At 47.0% G+C, this 19,174-nt stretch overlaps 1 protein-coding gene across 1 annotated transcript in view; it reads right to left on the bottom strand.

The window, feature by feature from the left end:
- ESPN (espin) overlaps positions 1-18,586 on the bottom strand; it is a 36,190-nt gene extending 17,604 nt beyond the window's left edge. The window contains exons 1-6 of the mRNA XM_070956335.1: positions 18,272-18,586; positions 16,625-16,818; positions 6,966-7,152; positions 6,257-6,439; positions 5,245-5,376; positions 579-786 (exon numbers count right to left, since the gene is read on the bottom strand). Coding sequence (XP_070812436.1) covers positions 579-786; positions 5,245-5,376; positions 6,257-6,439; positions 6,966-7,152; positions 16,625-16,818; positions 18,272-18,586 — 1,219 coding nt within the window. The remainder of the gene's footprint in view (positions 1-578; positions 787-5,244; positions 5,377-6,256; positions 6,440-6,965; positions 7,153-16,624; positions 16,819-18,271) is intronic.
- Between the last annotated feature and the right edge of the window lie 588 nt (positions 18,587-19,174).

The following is a 19,174-nucleotide window of genomic DNA, read 5'->3' as shown; positions in this document are numbered from 1 at the left end:
GGATGACTGGCTGTTGTTTTGAAAGGTGTGGGGCTGTTCTGGCCAGTCGCAAAAGCCCCGTTTGCTTCTTTGGGAAAATCCCACCACCTTTTGTAAGTACTTGCCTTTTTTTTTTTTTCAAGGTTTCTGCACTAAAAGGCACTCTGCACATGCTCGTGCGAGCTCTGCTTCATAACAAGCAGGAGTTTCTTTGGCTGGCTTCACAGAATGAGGCCTGCTGCTTTTCAGTTTAACACATGCTGCTTTAAAGAGTCGCTGAGCCTAAAACCGCACCAGTTTTTTCCCAAGCGGGTGCCCTAGCTGGACTACAAAACCCCTCGTTCCCAGCCTGCACTGGCAGAGCACCGGGGTGGGGTGGGGGATCGGGGGAACCTTCAGATGCACAGAGACAGGGCAGTATGCCAACCATTCCTTAAAAAGCAAGATTTTCTCTCCCCACTTCTTGCAATTTTGTAAGATCGATCGGAAAGGGCACCACCCAGTGATTTACGTCACAAGCTATCCGTGTCATGCTCTGGACGCGACTGGTCAGTCGTGTCGGATGGCTGAGCGTGGAAGCGGCCCCGACGGTTGCTTACGCGGCCCTGTGTAATTCCTCTTCTCCCCCGTGCTGGATTGACTCGAGTGCGAGGAATTGTAGTTGGAGAAGATGCTGCTCGGAGACCCCATGTCGAAATGGGTCTGGGGGGCCGAGACGGTGGTGTGGGGCGAGGACAGGCCGGAATCCGGCTGTTTGAGTTCCATGTCGGCCGAGGGGTCTCGGGACAACACCCGGTGCTCCACGCTCTACGGGGAAACGAAGGATTAAGGAAGGGAAGCAGGAGGTGGCTTCACTCGAACCCAGAACCTCCCCGGAAATGATTGTTAAACTCATCCTGGACTTTCTGCGCCCCTATACAATTTTCAGGAGAGGCAGACCAGCCTTCAGGATTTTCCTTCAAAGAATCTTTTCGACGGGTTGAGTGGGGAATTTGGGGTCCCCGAGGAGAAGGGACATGGGGATGTCAGTTTTTGCCGGACTGGAACTCTGTAGGGGTTGGGGTTGGACTATATGACCTCCCAGATCCCTTCCGTTCTAAGATTCCGTGCCTTGGTCTGGGTTCTTTGCCCTGAGCAGGGGGTTGGAGTAGATGGCCTCCTGGGTCCCCTCCCTTCTAAGATTTCCTACTTTGGTCTGGATTCTTCACTCAGCTCTTCTAATCCAAGACACAGCTCAAGCTGGAGACCCTGGACCATTCTGGTCCAAAGGTTGTCCAATCTCTTCTTGAAGACCTCCAGCGATGGGAGCACTCACAACTTCTAGTGGCAAGCAGTTCCACTGATTAATTGTTCTCACTGTCAGGAAATTTCTCCTTCATTCTAGATTGCTTCTCTACTTGATTAGTTTCCGTCTGTTACTTCTTGTCCTTCCTTCCTCCCTTCCTCCCTTTCCCTCCTTTCCCCTTTCTTCCTTCCTTCCTTCCTTCGTTCTTTCTTTCCTTTCTTCCTTCCATCCTCCCTCCCTCCCTCCCTTTCTCCCTTCTCTCTGTCTATCATGTCTCTTATCTCTCATAGAATCATAGTATAATCAAAGTATGAAGGCTATTGCTTAACGCATTGTAAGCCGCCCTGAGTCTCCAGAGAAGGGCAGCATATAAAAAAATAAAAAAATAGAATAGAATAGAATACTGGAAGGGACCTTGGAGGTCATCTAGTCCAACCCCCTGCTCAAGCCAGAGACCCGAGGCCATTTCAGACATATGGCTGTCCAATCTCTTCTTAAAAACCTCCAATGTTGGAGCACTCACAATTTCTGGAAGCAAGCCAGGTTCCCTTCCGGATTTAAAGGAAGGAGAGGATGGGTGCCTACGAAATTGCCACCTCGGCCCCCAAGTCGTTCCTGCAGATTGCCTCCCCTCCTTAAAAGGGCCACCCACCCACCCAGGGACCCCTCTTACGTTGCCCATGATGCCGGGGGAAAGGCTTCTTCTCCTTCTGTCGCAGCCCAAAGCTCAACCGACATCCAGCGTAAAATAACAGGTTTATTTACCTCCCCGGGGGATGCGCGACATCACAGTCGCCCTGGCAGGATTTACACCCGGTGCCCTGGGTAACCAGCAGCTGGTGAATTCCCCCTGGCATTGGGGAGCTTTCAAAAAGCACATTCCCCCCCACCCCCTGAAATAAACGGGCCAGAAACACCTGAAAATGGAAGAGGTAGACTGCCAGTCAGCATGGGGAATGGGCGAGAAAAAAAAAAAATAAGTCACCCATGCAAAATTTAAAATTAAATTAAAAAAGACAAAGAAATTTCGTCGGTTTGTTTTAGGTGAGCCGGGATCAATGCCACATTGGTTTGCAAAGCAACATTTAGTGGTTGCACGGAAGGAAGCCACGGATGTGGCACGTACCACGGGATTGATTGATAGATAGATGATTGATAGATAGTTGATAGATAAATATAGACATGATAGATGATTGATAGATGATTGATAGATAGATAGATAAATGATAGATGATAGATAGATGATAGCTATAGATAGATTATAGATAGATGATAGATAAATATAGACATGATAGATGATTGATAGATAGATGATTGATAGATGATAGATAGATGACAGATAGATAGATTATAGATAGATGATAGATAAATATAGACATGATATAATATAGATAGATGATAGATAAATATAGACATGATAGATGATTGACAGATGATAGATGATAGATAGATGACAGATAGATTATAGATAGATAGATAGATTATAGATAAATATAGACATGATATATAGATAGATAGATAGATGATTGATAGATAGATGGTTGATAGATGATAAATAAATATAGACATGATAGATGATTGACAGATGATAGATAGATGACAGATAGATTATAGATAGATAGATTATAGATAAATATAGACATGATATATATATAGATAGATAGATCATAGAGAGATGATTGATAGATAGATGATAGATAAATATAGACATGATAGATGATTGATAGGTGATAGATGACAGATAGATTAAAGATAGATAGATTATAGATAAATATGGACATGATAGATGATTGATAGATGATAGATGATAGATAGATGACAGATAGATTATAGATAGATAGATAGATTATAGATAGATGATAGATAAATATATACATGATAGATAAATATAGATTGATAGAAGATAGATGATAGACAGACAGACAGATAGACAGACAGAATAGATGGTTGCACAGACGGAAGCCATAGAGGTGGCACGTACCACGGGGTCCTTGTAAGTGACGAGGGCATCCGTGGCCTTGTCCCAGCTTCTCTGGAAGACCGGCGTTTTTTTAAAATTGTGGCGATAGTTATTTTTCTGGAGTTGTTTAATGCAACAGGAGAGGGGAGGAGGAAACAGAGGGAAGGAAAGCAGAGGGAAAAAATAACAGGTGAAACGGAAAATAAATGGGAATGAAAAATATAAGATAACCCACAGGTTTAAAAAATTAGAAATAAAATAAAAGGGCGATGAGAAACGGGAAGGAATGGAAAAACAGAGCAAAAAGAGAGAAAGAAAAAACAGGACAGCCATAAAAGGAAAAAGTAAATGAACAATGAAGATAGGAAAGATGTGTTTTTTTTAAAAAACGGGAAAAGGACAAAGAAAAGAGGAGGAAAAAAGAACAAGGGCAGAACATAAATAGAACAGAAAGAGGAGCAAGAAGAAGAAAGGAAAGGAAGAGAAAGGAAGAAATGAAGGAGGAACGGAAATGTTAACAATCGGTGCCATAACAGAAATAGAAAACACATAAAAATATATACAAGAACAAAGAGATTAAAAAGCAAAGCAACAAACCAAAAATTAAATGGAAAACAGAGAAAAAATAATACAATAATGTAAATAGCATCTCTCTCTCTCTCTCTCTCTAATGTTTCATATCTCTATATTTATCTGTCTGACTGTCTATCTATCTATCTGTTTTCTATCTAATGCTTCATATCTCTCTATTTATCTAATGCTTCATATCTATCTATCTTTCTATCTGTCATCTATCTAATGTTTTATATCTATCATCTCATATCTATCTATCATTTATCTATCTATATCTATCTATCTAATGTTTCATATCTATCTATCTATCATCTCATATCTATCTATCTATCATCTATCTATATCTATCTATCTATCTATCTATCTATCTATCTATCTATCTAATGTTTCATATCTATCTATCATCTCATATCTATCTATCTATCTATCTATCTATCTGCCTGTCTGTCTGTCTATCCTATCTAATGTTTCATATCTCTCTATTTAATGTTTCATATCTATCTATCTATCTATCTATCTATCTATCTATCTATCTATCTATCTATATAATGTCTCATATCTATCTATCATCTCATATCTATCTATCTATCTATCTGCCTGTCTGTCTGTCTGTCTGTCTATCCTATCTAATGTTTCATATCTCTCTATTTAATGTTTCATATCTATCTATCTATCTATCTATCTATCTATCTATCTATCTATCTATCTATCTATCTATCTAATGTTTCATATCTATCTATCATCTCATATCTATCTATCTATCTATCTATCTATCTATCTATCTGCCTGTCTGTCTGTCTATCCTATCTAATGTTTCATATCTCTCTATTTAATGTTTCATATCTATCTATCTATCTATCTATCTATCTATCTATCTATCTATCTATCTATCTATCTATCTATCATATCTCTCTGTCTCTGTCTCTCTCTTTCTCTGTCTCTTTCTATCTATCTTAGACAGACAGACAATAGATGATAGATAGATAGATAGATAGATAGATAGATAGATAGATATAGATAGATATAGATAGATAGTTATAGATAGATAGATAGTGATACAGTAGATAGATAGATGTAGAGAGACATGATAGATGATTAATATATGATAGACAGACAGATGATAGAGACATGATAGATGATAGACAGACAGACAGACAGAAAGGAAGCTGGATTCACTGAACAACTATGGCAAAATAAGGTTTTAAAATCAGGGGTGCCTCACTTAAAGACTGGAACGCTGAAGTTTTTTTGGTCCCGATTACAGTCGTAAGGCTAAGAGGCGTGGCTCCAATCAGCGCATTGGGGGGATGAAAGGATAAATCCGAGGCAAGGTTGAACCCCTCTAGATGCCCCTTAGGAGCCCCCATATTCATCCCAGCCCCTTTTCATGCCCCTCCCCCCTCCCCGTGGGCAAGGCTAAGCCACCCTCCCCGCCACGCCTCTGCACCATGTTTTCCACCGTCCGCAGGTACTTGGCGCACTGCGAGTGGCCGTTGTAGTCGGCAAGGTCCGCGGCGGTGTAGCCATCTTGGTCGCGCAGGCTGAGGTCGACGCCGTTAACCACGAGGATCTGACAGCACTGTGAGGGAGGGGAGAGAAGAGGACATAGGTGAGCAGAGAGGGAAGACTGGGAGTGGGGGGTGAACTAGATGACCTCAGGTGGTCTCCCTTCCCTCCCACTCATTCTAGGCGTCTACATTTTGATTGAGATTCCTCCCACCGGGCAGCGGGTTGGGCTGGATGATCTCTGAGGGCCCTCTCAAGCCTTCCGTTTTAGGCATCCTTCTTTTAATTTGGGTTTAGAATCTAGAATTTTAATTTGGATTATGATACCCCGGCAGGGGGTTGGACTGGATGACCTCCAAGGCCCCTCTCAACCCTTCCAGTTGTATATTTTAATTTGGATTCCTTCACCGGGCATGGGGTTGGACTGGATGACCTTCGAGGCCCCTCTCAGCCCTTCTCTTCCTTCTATTTCCATTGAGATTACGGCACAAGCAGTGGGGTTGAGCTGGATAGTCTCTGAAGCCCCTCCCAACCTTCCCATTTTAGGCTTCTGTATTTCAATTTGGATTCCTCCACCGGGCAGGAGGTTGGAGTAGATGATCTCCCGAGGTCTCCCTTCCAATCTTAGGCTTCCGTGTTCCTCCACCAGGCAGGGATTCAGACTACACAACCTCTAAGGCCTCTTTCAACCCTAAACTCCTATATTTCAATTTGGATTCCTCCGCCAGTCAGGGGGTTGGACTCGATGACCTCTGGGGTCCCTTCCAACCTTTCTATAGTTCTCCCACTCCTAAGGACCAGCAGAGCCACTTGCGAGGGCCCTCGCATCCCCTGAGCTGAACCGAACCCAGCACGTCCTTCCCTTGCGGCTGGCTCCAATTCTTCCTTCCTCGCGAGGGAAAGGGCACCAAGAGGCGATCCCTCACCGCCCGATCTTCTCTCCGCGTGCTCACCTCCAGCTCCCCATTCTCCGCGGCGTCGTGCAAGGGGGTCCCCCCCCACTGGTCCACCACGATCTCCCCTCCGTGTAAGAGCAGCCAACTCAGGACTTTGGCGTGGCCCCGACTGGCCGCGAAATGCATCGGCGTGGCCCCGTCTTCGTCCTGCTCCGACAGGTTCACGTCGGTGAAACTCATCTGCGTAGCCAGAAGGATAAAAAAAAAAATTAAAATAAATAAACGATCAAGACCGGAGTCTCGCATCCGGAGAGGACGCCCTGCAGGCGGTCCTCGACTTATGACCACCACAACGGGGCCCGGAATTTCCGCCGCGAAGCGAGACGTCGGTCCGAGTGAGTTTCGCTCCCTTTTAACGACCCTTCGTGCCGCGGTTCGTTCAGCGAACCTGGTTTCCCCACCGACTTGTCAGAAGGTCATGGGACCCCCCCCCTCCGGGGGAACGCTGCGACCGTCGTAAATACGAGACAGCAGCCAAGCTGTCCGAATTTTGGTCGCATGAACAAGGTAGGTATAAAAAAAACCCGAAAAACCGGATCTAAGTGACTTTTTTCGGTGCTTCGGACGGTCGCTAAATGAACGGCCGTAAGTCGGGGACTACCTCCATGGGGTCTGCGTGGGTTTGTGAACGACGGCAAGGAAAGCTTCCTGACACACACACACACACACACACACACGACGTGACTTCCCCGCCTCCCGTGCTCACCAGCCAGACAATGACGGAGTTGTGGCCCATCTGAGCTGCGGCGTGGAGGGGCGTCATGCCATCGTTGGCGCGTAAGTGAGGGTCAGCCCCACACTCCTTGACCAAATACTGGACAATCTCCATGTGACCCTCTTGGCAGGCTAAATACAGTGGGGTGGCACCGTTCTTGGTTTGGGCGTTGACCGAACTGGAAAGAGAAAAAAAGTAAGGAAAAAAATTCAGATTTTTCAAATCAAGTTGCTGGGCGGTGGGTTGGACTAGATGACCTGCAGAGTCCCTTCCAACGCTAATCTGTTGAATATGTTTAATAAGTTCCTTTTTTTTTTTTTTTTTTTTTTTGGAGAAACGATCGAATCTATCACGGGGGGTCCTCGACCTACGACCGCAGCTGAGCCCAACATTTCTGCCTTTAAGCGAGGCATTTTTTTTTGAAGTGACGTGTCGCCCCGTTTAAAGACTTTTCTTGCCACCGTGGTTAAGGGAGTCGCTCAAATGATTCCCCGACACCCCGATACAGGCAGTCCTCGGTTTCCAACCATTCATTGAGGGATTATTTGAAGTCACAAGGGCACCCACGAAAGTGATTTAGGACTGTCATTGAGTGAATTGCTGCCATTCTTAAATGTTCTTAAACACGGTCGTTGAGCGAATCCAGCTTCCCCCATTGACTTTGCTGGTCCAAAGGTCGCCAAAGGGGATTGCGTGATCCTGGGGAGTGCTGTGACGGTCGTAAGTGTGAAAAATGGTCACTTTTTTTCAGTGATGTAACTTCGAACCATCACTAAGTGAGCCATTGTAAGTCAAGGACTATCTGTAATCAAATATTGATGAAAAACTGAGAAAAAGTTCATTTTTCCACTAGAGTTCCCCTCCCTTCTTCCAACTAAATAAATCATTTTTCCCAGCTAGTCCTCAACAAACGACCGTAATAGAGACTGCCCCATTACAGTCGTTAAGCCTTTCCACCGTCAATTGTACTAACTTATCAACCGCAGTGATTCGTTTAACAACAGTGGCAAGAAAGGTCGGAAACAGGGGACAAAATTCACTTCATAAACGTCTCACTTAGCAACAGCAAAAGTTTCTGGTTCCATGGCGGTCGTAACCTGAGGACTTCCTGCAACGCGTAAATATTCTAACCAAACGAATTGAGCAAAGAATTTCCCTGCCTTAATCTTGCTGGAAAGTTTCATTTTTTAACCCCGAAAAATCCGGATTCGCACACAACTCGGATGCCCTCTGCCGATTTCAATTCTCCGGAAACACCTGTTGAATATTTCAAAAAGGCAACCTAAGAAAAACTCAGCCGGGCTTTTTAATAATTGATCGGCATCTCTTGGAGATGCCGAGTTCTTTGCAACCTTATTCTCTTTCCATCCGCTCTTAAATGTGAGGGGTTTTTTTTTCTTGCCTGCAACACACAAAAACTGAACAAACAACTGCGTTGTGTGTCCCAAAACTTCAGCCTCTCAAACGGAATAAACAATATTTATTCCAGCTGTAATGAGAGATCTGGAAGTGCTTTCATTGGATCGGAGGGCAGGGAGCAGATTGACATGATGGGTTGTGGGTCCTTCATCACTGCTTGGCTTTAAAGAAGAGACTACACAATAATTTGTCCCGAATGGTGTAGGGTTTCCTGCTTAGGCAGAAGGTTGGATTAGATGACCTCCAAGGTCCCGTCCAAGCCCGTTATCCTGTATTGAGAGAGTAAAGTTGAGGAGTTGCATTGGAGAACCATTTGTCCAGGATGGCACTAGATAAGTAGATAGGTAGAAGATTGATAGCTAGAAAGCTAGAGGATACATATATATATATATTTGTTTTCTGAGGTTTTCGCGGGTGTTTGTATGTAGGTCTTTGGTTATTCGGGTTTTCTCCCGCATAAAATTGGAAGTGTCTTGGCAATGTTTCGACGAAGTCTCATTCGTCATCTTCAGGCTGGTGTTTTCGGCTTCGTGCTTCTAGGAGCAATGTGTGATCGTGCTTCTAGGAGCAATGTGTTAAAAGGAAGAAACAGCTGCGATCACACATTGCTCCTAGAAGCACGAAGCCGAAAACACCAGCCTGAAGATGACGAATGAGACTTCGTCGAAACGTCGCCAAGACGCTTCCAATTTTACACGGGAGAAAACCCAAATAACCAAAGACCTACATAGATAGATAGATAGATAGATAGATAGATAGATAGATAGATAGATATAGATATAGATTAGATATAGATATTATATATAGATATCATCTCTAGCTATCATCTAGCAATCTAGCTATCTAGCTGATTGATAGAGATAGGCTGCATGATAAGCATATGAACAGACAGACGGATGGACGGACGGACAGATGGATAGATGGACGGACGGATGGATGGATGATGCAGCTTATCTCCAGAAGTTGCGGCTGCTTCAACCCTGGAGGTTTTTAAGAAGAGATTGGACCAACCATTTCTCTGGAATAGTCTAGGCCGGGTCTCCTGCTCAAGCAGGGGGCTGGATTAGATGACCTCCGAGGTCCCTTCCTTCTCCGTCATTCTGTAATCGCAGATCAATTAATCAGTGGAACGACTTCCCCACCCAGAGGTTGTGGGTGCATCCATCCATCCATTCAAGAAGAGACTGGACAGGGACGGTACAGGTAATCCTCGACTTACGGCCACAATTGGGCTCAAAATTTCCGTTGCTAAGCGAGACAGTTGTTAAGTGAGTTTTGCTCCCTTTTACGACCTTTCTCCTCCCCATTCCACTGTGCCACGGAAAGTTTGGGTGCAACAGGTGGCGGTCGTAACTCGAGGACTACCTGGCGAAGGCAAATCTCTTCCCAGGCGCTTCTGTCCTTCCTCCCCTGGGCAGAGGGGCTGGCCTTCCAGGTTCCACCCCCTCCCCAGGAAGCTGCAAAGACAGCGATAAGGGCTATCTGTGCCCCGGAGACAGGCAGCTGGCCGTCGCTTGGCGAGGCGGGCTTCGTCGTAAATCAGATCCCTCCAGGCAGCTGCTATTGTGCCCGGCTGCAAATTAGCTACAGGAACAAAGAAAAGGACACAGCGATAAAAAAAGCAGGCAGGGACAATGGAACACCTGGTGGTCTCTCTCCCCCCCACCTTCCCTCCTCCTTCCCCCCCCCGGGCTGGTCCTGCCTGCCCCCCCCTCCCCTCCCCTCCCCTCCCTGGCACATTTGGTGAGTTTGAGCCAAAAAAATTAAATATGATTTTTAAGGGAGTAAAGGATGTGGCTACCAGGCCGGCTGGAAGGCAGAAAATTGCAGTCAAGGATGTAGAGAGTTGGAAAGGGCTCCTTGGAGGTCATCTAGTCCAACCCCGAACCCAAGGCACGTTGCCAGTGAAAGCCCAGGATGGTGTGAAGTTTAGGAAGGGGGTCTCGAAGAGCATCCAGTCCAGCCGCCTAAACGCTTGACGTAGAGAACCAAGTGCCATCCCTGAGTTCTATTGTGCAGGTAGTCCTTGACTTGTGACGGCCGTTGAGCGCAGCATTTCTGCGGCTAAGGGAAGCGGTTGTCCGCTGAGTTCCCCCCCACCCACAATTTCACGACCTTTTAGCCCCGGTGAGTAAGTGAATCGGTGCAGTTAAGTCAGGAACACACGGTTGTTAAATGAATCAACTTTGCTGGTCTGAAGGTCGCGTCCCCAGGACATTGCAACCGACATAAGTCCTTGCCAGTTGCTAAGCCTTTGAATTTTGATCATGTGACCACGGGGAATGCTGCAACGGTCGTAAGTGTGAAAAAATGGTCCTATAATCATCTCATGGTCTTAACTAACCAAGGAGAGAAACAACCTGGAATTAAGGAGAAATTTCCTGACAGTGAGAACAATTAACCCGTGGAACAACTTGCCACCAGAAGTTGTGGGTGCTCCAACACTTGAATTTTTTAAAGAAGAGATTGGACCATTGTCTGAAATGGCATGGGGTTTCCTGCCTGGGCAGGGGGTTGGACTAGAAGACCTCCAAGGTCCCTTCCGACTCTGTTTATTTTATTTTATTCACTTTGTTCACTTCAAACGGTCACTAAAGGAAGCAACAAGTCAAGGACCACTTGCAACTCTTAGATAAGGGGAGATTTTTACAGCCCTATCTATAATTTAATATATACAATTATATATATATATATATATATATATATATATATATATATATATATATATATATATATATATATATATATATATATTTATTATAGGGCCATATCAACGTACAGGTTCTAACACATATTACCAATAAAATTTTAAAATGAAAATAGGATAAAATACAATAGTTATAGGAGAAAACACAATAATATATAAAATTACATAATACATAAATTCGTAGAATAAACCAAGAAGTGAAGGCGAATCGAAGGCGGTTTGTGTTAGCTAAACCTTCTTTGTATAAGCCACCATCCGTGTTTCTTGGCAGTCTTGGAAGGATCTGGTTGCACTAACCGGTAACCGAGCCCGGGATCAAGCTGTCACTGGGGGGGGGGGGTGCGGGGGAGGTACGGTGAAAGATCGTTCTTGCCCAGCTGTAAATAATTCATGTTGTTCCTTAACTAAGACAGGCAAAAACATGGGAGGAATGGAGTCATGTTGGTTTATGGTCGCAGAAAAAAAAAGCATTCAGAAAAATTCAAATTAGAGCATAAAATAGACGAAGAAAGGTTGCAGGAATCGGTTATGTCTAATTAGAATAGAATAGAATAGAATAGAATAGAATAGAATAGAATAGAATAGAATAGAATAGAATAGAAAACAGAGGTGGAAGGGACCTAAATTCACTCTAGTAAATCTAACATCACCTATTTAATTTATTTTTTTTCTTAAATAGTAATTATGTGGCGTCCCGACGAAGACGAGGTAAGCAAACCGACGTAACCTGGATCTCTCTATCCTAAAACTTGCAAACCTTCAATCCAAGATAGTTTGAACCGCGGCGGAATGGCGTGCCAATAAATTCGCTAATCTGATCAAGGTCTTACAAATTCTTGCCGGATTTTGAACGGACATAATCCTCAGATCTCCTACGAGAAAAAGAGAGAGATGCGAAAGGATGTAGACATTTGGAGAAAAAAAGGGGGAAATTTGCTTGGCTGCTTAACGTCCCTTCGAAACCTTGCCCTAAATTCAAAGATCTGGGGCATCGATGCGGGAAGTCCTCGACTTAGGACCATTTGTTCTAAAAGTGACTGATGTCCTTGCAGTTATGACTGTTGCAGTCACGTGATCAAAATTGGAAACCGCCCGGTATGTGCAAAATGTCCAGGGGTCAGGGGATTCCCCCTTTAACGACCTTGTGAAAAGCAATGGGGAAAAAGTCAGGTTCATTTAATGACGGGGAGCAATTAACCCTTAACTATCAAAAAAGTTGTAAAATCGGACGCGAGTCCCAAAACTGCCACTCAGCCACAGATGATGGTCATAAGTAGAGGACTAACTGTACGTCACATTCTGGATTGACTCAGCCCTCCAGCGAGGAAGATGACGGTCATAAGAAGGGTTTGGGGTTGGACTAGAAGACCTCCAAGGTCCCTTCCAATTCTGTTATTCTATTCTATTCTATTCTATTCTATTCTATTCTATTCTATTCTATTCTCTATTATTTATTTTGTATTCTATTCTATTCTATTCTATTCTATTCTATTCTATTCTATTCTATTCTATTCTCTATTATTTATTTTGTATTCTATTCTATTCTATTCTATTCTATTCTCTATTATTTATTTTCTATTCTATTCTATTCTATTCTATTCTCTATTATTTATTTTCAATTCTATTCTATTCTATTCTATTCTATTCTATTCTATTCTATTCTATTCTATTCTATTCTATTCTCTATTATTTATTTTCTATTCTATTCTATTCAAGGAAAATGGCAGAAAGTTTTTTTTTTTTGGACAATTGCAAAATATTTATAAAGCTAACTGCAGAACCAGCCGAAAATAATTTTTGCAGCTTTCATTTTCTCCTTTTGCTGGTTTTCCGTGAGCCAAAAAGGAGGAAACTTTTTTTTTGAAAAGCTGCTTAGCATTTTGGGGTGGGAGGGAAGCTCGTGTTTAACACCGCCCCAAAAATTTTGAATTCTTTTTTTTTTTTAAAAGAGGCTTGGCTTCCCAACTCTCCATCAAGAGCAAAAACCAGGCCACCGTCCCCAAAATTAATTCTGCAGATGGAGGCCTTGGGTAAATACGAGATTTCTGCTGGATGCAAACTGGACTTTCCACGCTGCAAAGTTTACAAGAGACCCTGTGTTTTTTTTAAAAAAAAGCCTGTTTCTGGCTGGCAGGAATAACGTATCTGGCAGGTTTTTAATTACCCTTCCGAGGAGCCGTCTTCGCTCCGAAGGCTATTTGTGGTCGAACCACACCGGCTCGCCGTGGCAAATGAGATTAAAAACCTTTTAATCTGTCATGTACTGTACTTTTGTGGTTCCAAAGGATCCTGCTGACCTAATTTTCCCAGCTGGAGTGATTTTATATTAGCTCTTCGGCTGGAGTTTAATTTTAAGTAAGGTATTCAGCAGAGGCTGGGAAAGCTATGGGGGTGCTCTTTTTTTCCTGGGCAGAGAGGGTGGGGTTGGGCTAGATGACCTCTCAGTTCCCTTCCACGGCTTGCATTCCGATATATATATATATATATATATATATATATATATATATATATATGTATGTATGTATGTATGTATGTATGTATGTACGTACGTACATACATACATACATACATACATACATACATATATATATATATATATATATATATATATATATATATTAGAATGGAGGCAGACAAGCAGGCAGGCAAGGAAGGAGGCAGAGAGAGAAAGAGAGAGAGAGAGAGGAAGGAAGGAAGGAGGGAAGGAAGGAAAGAATGAATGGAGGGAGGGAGGGAAGAGATAGAAAGAAAAAAGAGGGATGGATGAGTAAAGAAGGAAGGAAGGAAGGAAGGATTGGAGGGAGGGAAGAAATAGAGAGGAAAGAAAAAAAGAGGGATGGATGAGGAAAAAAAGGGGAGGAAGGAGTTTAGGAAGGAAAGAAGGAAGGAAAGAGAAAACCAAAAGAGGGATGGATGAGAAAGAAGGAGAGAGAGAGAGAGATGAAAGAAGGAAAGAGGGACGGATGAGAAAGAGAAGGGAGGGAAGGAAGGAAGGGAAGGAGAGAGAGGAAAGGGAAGAGGGACAGATGAGAAAAGGGAAGGAAGGAAGGATTGGAGGGAGGGAAGAAATAGGAAAGAAAAAAGGGAGGGATGAGAAAGGAAGGAAGGAAGGGTGGGACGGAGGGAGGAAGGAAAGGAGGAAGGGGAGAGAGGATAAAAAGGAAAGATGAATGGATGAGAAAGAAAAGGGGAGGAAGGAGTTTAGGAAAGAAAAAAGGAAGGAAAGAGATAGAGAAAACTAGAAAAGAGGGATGGACAAGAAAGAAAAAAGAAGGAGAGAGAGAGGAAAGAAGGAAAGAGGGATGGATGAGAAAGAGAAGGGGGAAGGAAGGAAGGAAGTTGTGTGTCTCTCAAGCCACCCAAATGACAGCTCACACACACCCCTCCACCCTCTCAGGAAAACAGCTGCTCCATCAATCTCCCTCCCTCAGGCCTCCCCCTCTCCGACCGCCCTCCCCCTCCCTCCCCTGCCCACCCAAATTTTGGCTGTCCTCCCCATCCAAAGAGCCCTCCCGCCCCTGCCTGGCACACAATCCCTTTACACAACACCGCAGACACAAAGGCCGCTGTGTTATCAGCTCTTTGCAAAGCCCCATGGGCTATATTTCCATCGGGACTCCGAAGCCCCCCCCCCGCCCCCCCCGTTCCTCCCTCCCCCGCCATAAAGCTGTCAGAGATGCCGAAAACAATCCGAACCAAGGAGAGATCATTCTAGCCATGATACGGGCAAACCAGGATGGGGGCAAAACCAGGCCAGGATTGTGCCCGAGACGCTTGTGACATCCTTTGCGGGGGGGAGGCTGCAGCGTGACCCCAAGGGAGGTGGCTTTCTGCAATGGGGACACTGAGGCACGGGGCCAGTCCTTGAGGCTGGGTGTAAGGCCTCGCTTGGCCAGCATTTAACCTGGTTTGCAGAGCACCTGACCTAACCCAACTTCCTTTGCACAAAAGGCATTGTGGTTAGCCTAACCCTCTTTCGCGCAGAGAAATCTGGAGACGCATTTTCTGCCCGGGTGCCAACATGTACGTGAGAGCAGAACATCGTGACAACATAACACATTGAATCATCCGTCAGACAGAACCCAGAATCACAGACTGGAAGGGACCTTGGAGGTCTTCTAGTCCAACCCTCGTCCATTCTGGATAAAGGCTGTCCAATGTCTTCTGGAAGACCTTCCTTCCTTCCTTCCTTCCTTCCTTCCTTCCTTCCTTCCTTCCTTCCTTCCTTCCTTCCCTCCCTCCCACTTTCCCTCCTTTAATGTTCCTTTTCCCCCTCCCTTCCTCCTCCCTTCCTTCTTCTAATCTTCCTTCCCTCCTTCCTTCCTTCCTTTCCTCCCTCCCATTTTCCATCCTTTAATGTTCCTTTTCCCCCTCCCTTTCTCCTCCCTTCCTTCTTCTAATCTTCCTTCCTTCCATTCCTTCCCTCCCTCCCACTTTCCCTCCTCAAATGTTCCTTTCTCCTCCCTTTCTTCTTCTAATCTTCCTTCCTTCCTTCCATTCCTTCCATCCCTCCCACTTTCCCTCCTTTAATGTTCCTTTTCCACCTCCCTTTCTCCTCCCTTCCTTCTTCTAATCTTCCTTCCTTCCTTCTTTCCTTCCTTCCTCCGCTTCCTCCTTCCTTCCTTCTTTCTTCCCTTCCTTTCCTTCCCTCCCTCCCACTTTCCCTCCTTTAATGTCCCTTTTCCCTCCCTCCCTTACTCCTCCCTTCCTTCTTCTAATCTTCCTTCCTTCCTCTAATCGTCCTTCCTTCCTTCCGTCCATCTGTCGTGCATCTTATCCATCTGTCTCAGAATCATAGAGTTCTACCCCCTGCTGAAGCAAAATCCCTGTGGTCACGTGACCAAAATTCGGAGGCTTGGCAACTGGCATGGACTTATGACAGTTGCAGTGTCACCTGGTCCCCTTTTGCGACCTTGAGAGCAGCAAAATGGATCCATTTAACAACCGTGTCCCTGATTTAACTGCACTGAGTCACTTACCAACCGGGGCCAAAAGGTTTTCGAAGAGGGACAAAATTTTCAACTTTCGGAAAGGTTTTAAAAAGCCCCCGGGGTTAGGAAACCCCCCCCGATGCCGAGGCAAAACCCACCATGGATAATAGAGGAATAAAATAAAACCAAATCTGAAACAAAATAATGAAATAAAATAAAAAAACAAAATAAAAGAGAGACAGGCAGTCCTTGACTTACAGAAGTCCGTTTAACGACCGTTGAAAGTTACAACGGCCAAGAAAAAAGTGACTTATGACCGTGTTTCACACTTATGACCGTCGCAGCCATCCCCGTGGTCACGTGATCAAAATTCAGATCCTTGGCAGCTGACTCCCGAGTGACTAAGAACGGCAGCGGTTCGTTTAACGGTGTCAAAAGAAAGGTCGTAAAACAGGGCCTTGCTTAGTAAAGGAAATTTGGGGTTCCGTGGCGGTCGTAACTCGAGGACTACCTGTGATGCTTCACTTTTTAACACCCACACGCTCAACTCTGCGTTGGGAAAGTAACGCCGGCCCAGCGAGGCGGTCCCTTACCTGGGACAGTGTCCGAGGATCAGATGCAGGGAAGGAAAATCTCCTTTGGTGGCAGCGTAGTGGACGGGCAACGCGCCTGTCTCGGTGGGCACAAGCGGGTCGCCGTTCCCGAAGCGCAAGAGCCATTCGATGACGTCGTGGTGGCCGAAGCGGGCCGCCAGGTGCAGGACGGTGGCCCCCGAATGATCCACATCCTGCACGAACGGATATGGCGAGACCGTCACAACTCCGAGGCGATTTAGCAAAACGTGGGCCGTGCATGACAAGGAAAGGAAAGGAAAGGAAAGGAAAGGAAAGGAAAGGAAAGGAAAGGAAAGGAAAGGAAGGAAGGAAGGAAGGAAGGAAGGAAGGAAGGAAGGAAGGAAGGAAGGAAGGAAGGAAGGAAGGGCCTGGTGGCTCAGCAGACTAAAAGCATTGTGATTAACACCAGCTGTCTGCAATTACTGTAAGTTCGAATCTCCCCAGGCTCAAGGTTGACTCAGCCTTCCATCCTTTCTAAGGTAGGTGAAATGAGGACCCAGTTTGTGGGGGCAACAAGCTGACTTTGTATAAATATACAAAAGGATGAAGGCTATTGCTTAACGCATTGTAAGCCGCCCTGAGTCTCCGGAGAAGGGCGGCATATAAATCAAATTTTAAATTTTTTTTTTTTAAAAAAATGGCCCAGCGGAGGGGCTGGACTAGATGACCTCTAAGGTCTCCTTGCCTTCTACAATAGGCTACATTTGGAGGGGGGGGATATTTGCTCTGCTCCTTCACTCTGGTGCCCGAAGGTTGAACTGGTCCCACAGGCTAGTTAAGCCACAATGCGGGTCAAAGTGTTGTGAGAATCTGGGCCAGGGGTCTCCCCCGTGTCTTGGGAACGGGGCGACCTGTGACAGGTTCCTTCCCCAAGCAAACGTCCCAACGGGATCTCGGCCACGTGGCTTGCGATCAGAGTCGGGGTTGAGAGATTGTGTGAATCCAACACGGGTCTTTTCTGGCCAACCTTCGTGCAAGCCCAGCGGGAGGGAGAATCCCCCTTTCCCGGCCTGTCCGGGTAGAGAGCCCAAGTGTCCCGCTATGGAGGCTGAAGCAGACGCGACCCGTCTCTTGCCCCGCCCCCCTGGCTGCCCTCTGCACGTGCTCAGAGGCTCATCTGGACCCGGGCGGGGCAGCCACTGCAGGCAGCCTGGGTGGACAGAAGGGCAAACGAAGGGAAGATCCCCCACTCATCCCCAACCTTCTCCAGCGCCCGCGCCGCGATCCTGACCCTCCGCCTCGTTTCCTGCCCTCTGCACGACCTCAGAGGCTCACCTGGACCGAAGCCGAACAGCCACCGCAGGCCCCAAAAGTGGAGAAAAAGACCCCCCACTTCCCCTCTTAGGGGTCCCCATCAGTCTGAAGCGCCCGCGCCGGCGATCCCTCCACGATCCTGGCTCTTCGCTTCGCTCCCCGCCCTCTGTATGTGCTCAGAGGCTAACCTGGACTCGGGCCGGGCAGCCACCCCATGCAAGCCAGGTGGACAGAGGCGGGGGGACAAGAAAGAGACACCCCCGTTTCGGTTCTTGGGGTCCCCTGAAGCGCCCACACCGCGATCCCCTCTCCCGCGATCCTGCCTCCCTCCCTCCCTCCCCGCCCGCCCTCTGCCCATGCTCAGAGGCTCACCTGGACGCGGCAGCCGCCGGGCCCGAGCAGCCACTGCAGGCAGGCCAGGTGGCCGGTGGCGGCGGCGTCGTGGGCCGGGGTGGCCCCGTTGCGCGCCCGCCCCTGCGCGCCCAGCGCGGCATCCTCCACCAGGTAGCGCAAGCAGCGCAGTTTCCCGGCGCGGGCGGCGTGGTGGACGGGCGAGGCGCCCAGCGGGTCCCGGAGGGCGGCGGGGGGCAGCAGCGGGACCCCCCGCTCGGCCGCCGGAGGCAGCAGCGCCTTCAGCGCCTCCAAATCGCCCTGGCGAGCCGCTAGCAGTGCGCGCTCCCCGGCCATGGCGCTCGCCTGGCGCCCGGCCGGCTCTGCGGGAGCTTCGGCCGGAGGGAGGGAGGGGAAGAGGGGTGGGGGTCTGGCCCCGCCCACTAGAGGGAGGCCACGCCCCTCCTTGGCCACCCACCCACCCACCCGGCCCCTCCCTCCTCCTGTATGCCTGCTCCGACTACTAGCGCAACCTCCGGGCGCTGTCCTTCAGCACCTGGATGCTCCGGCGTCTGAGCATACACAGAGTTGCATCCCTTCGGGAGCAGCTGGATCGAAAAATGCTGGTTCCGAGGCTCCCCCTCTTCGGCAGGGGGTACCCGCCTTCCTTGCAAGTGGTCCTGGGGTCGCAGCAGGGGGTGGAACTGCTTTGGCGAGGGAGGAGGAGAGGAGAGGAGAGGAGGGAAAGGGGACCAAGAGGAGATGCAGGGCAGGATTAAAGGGGGAGGTGGAAAGGGACTCCGAGCGGAAACGTGGCAAACGGTTGTGCCTTTGGGCAGCGGTTCCCCCCCACCCTCAAGCTGGTTTGCTTTAAAATGGGTGGACTTCAACTCCCAGAATCCCCCAGCCAACAGGTAAGGACTACAAGTCCCAGAATTCTCCAGC

The sequence above is a fragment of the Pituophis catenifer genome, unplaced genomic scaffold (assembly GCF_029215685.1).
Source record: "Pituophis catenifer annectens isolate HBS135680 unplaced genomic scaffold, rPitCat1.0.hap2 SCAF_18, whole genome shotgun sequence".
NCBI classification, from domain to species: domain Eukaryota; kingdom Metazoa; phylum Chordata; class Lepidosauria; order Squamata; family Colubridae; genus Pituophis; species Pituophis catenifer.
Note: the sequence above shows the minus strand (reverse complement) of the source record. Positions and strands in the feature narration are given on the sequence as shown.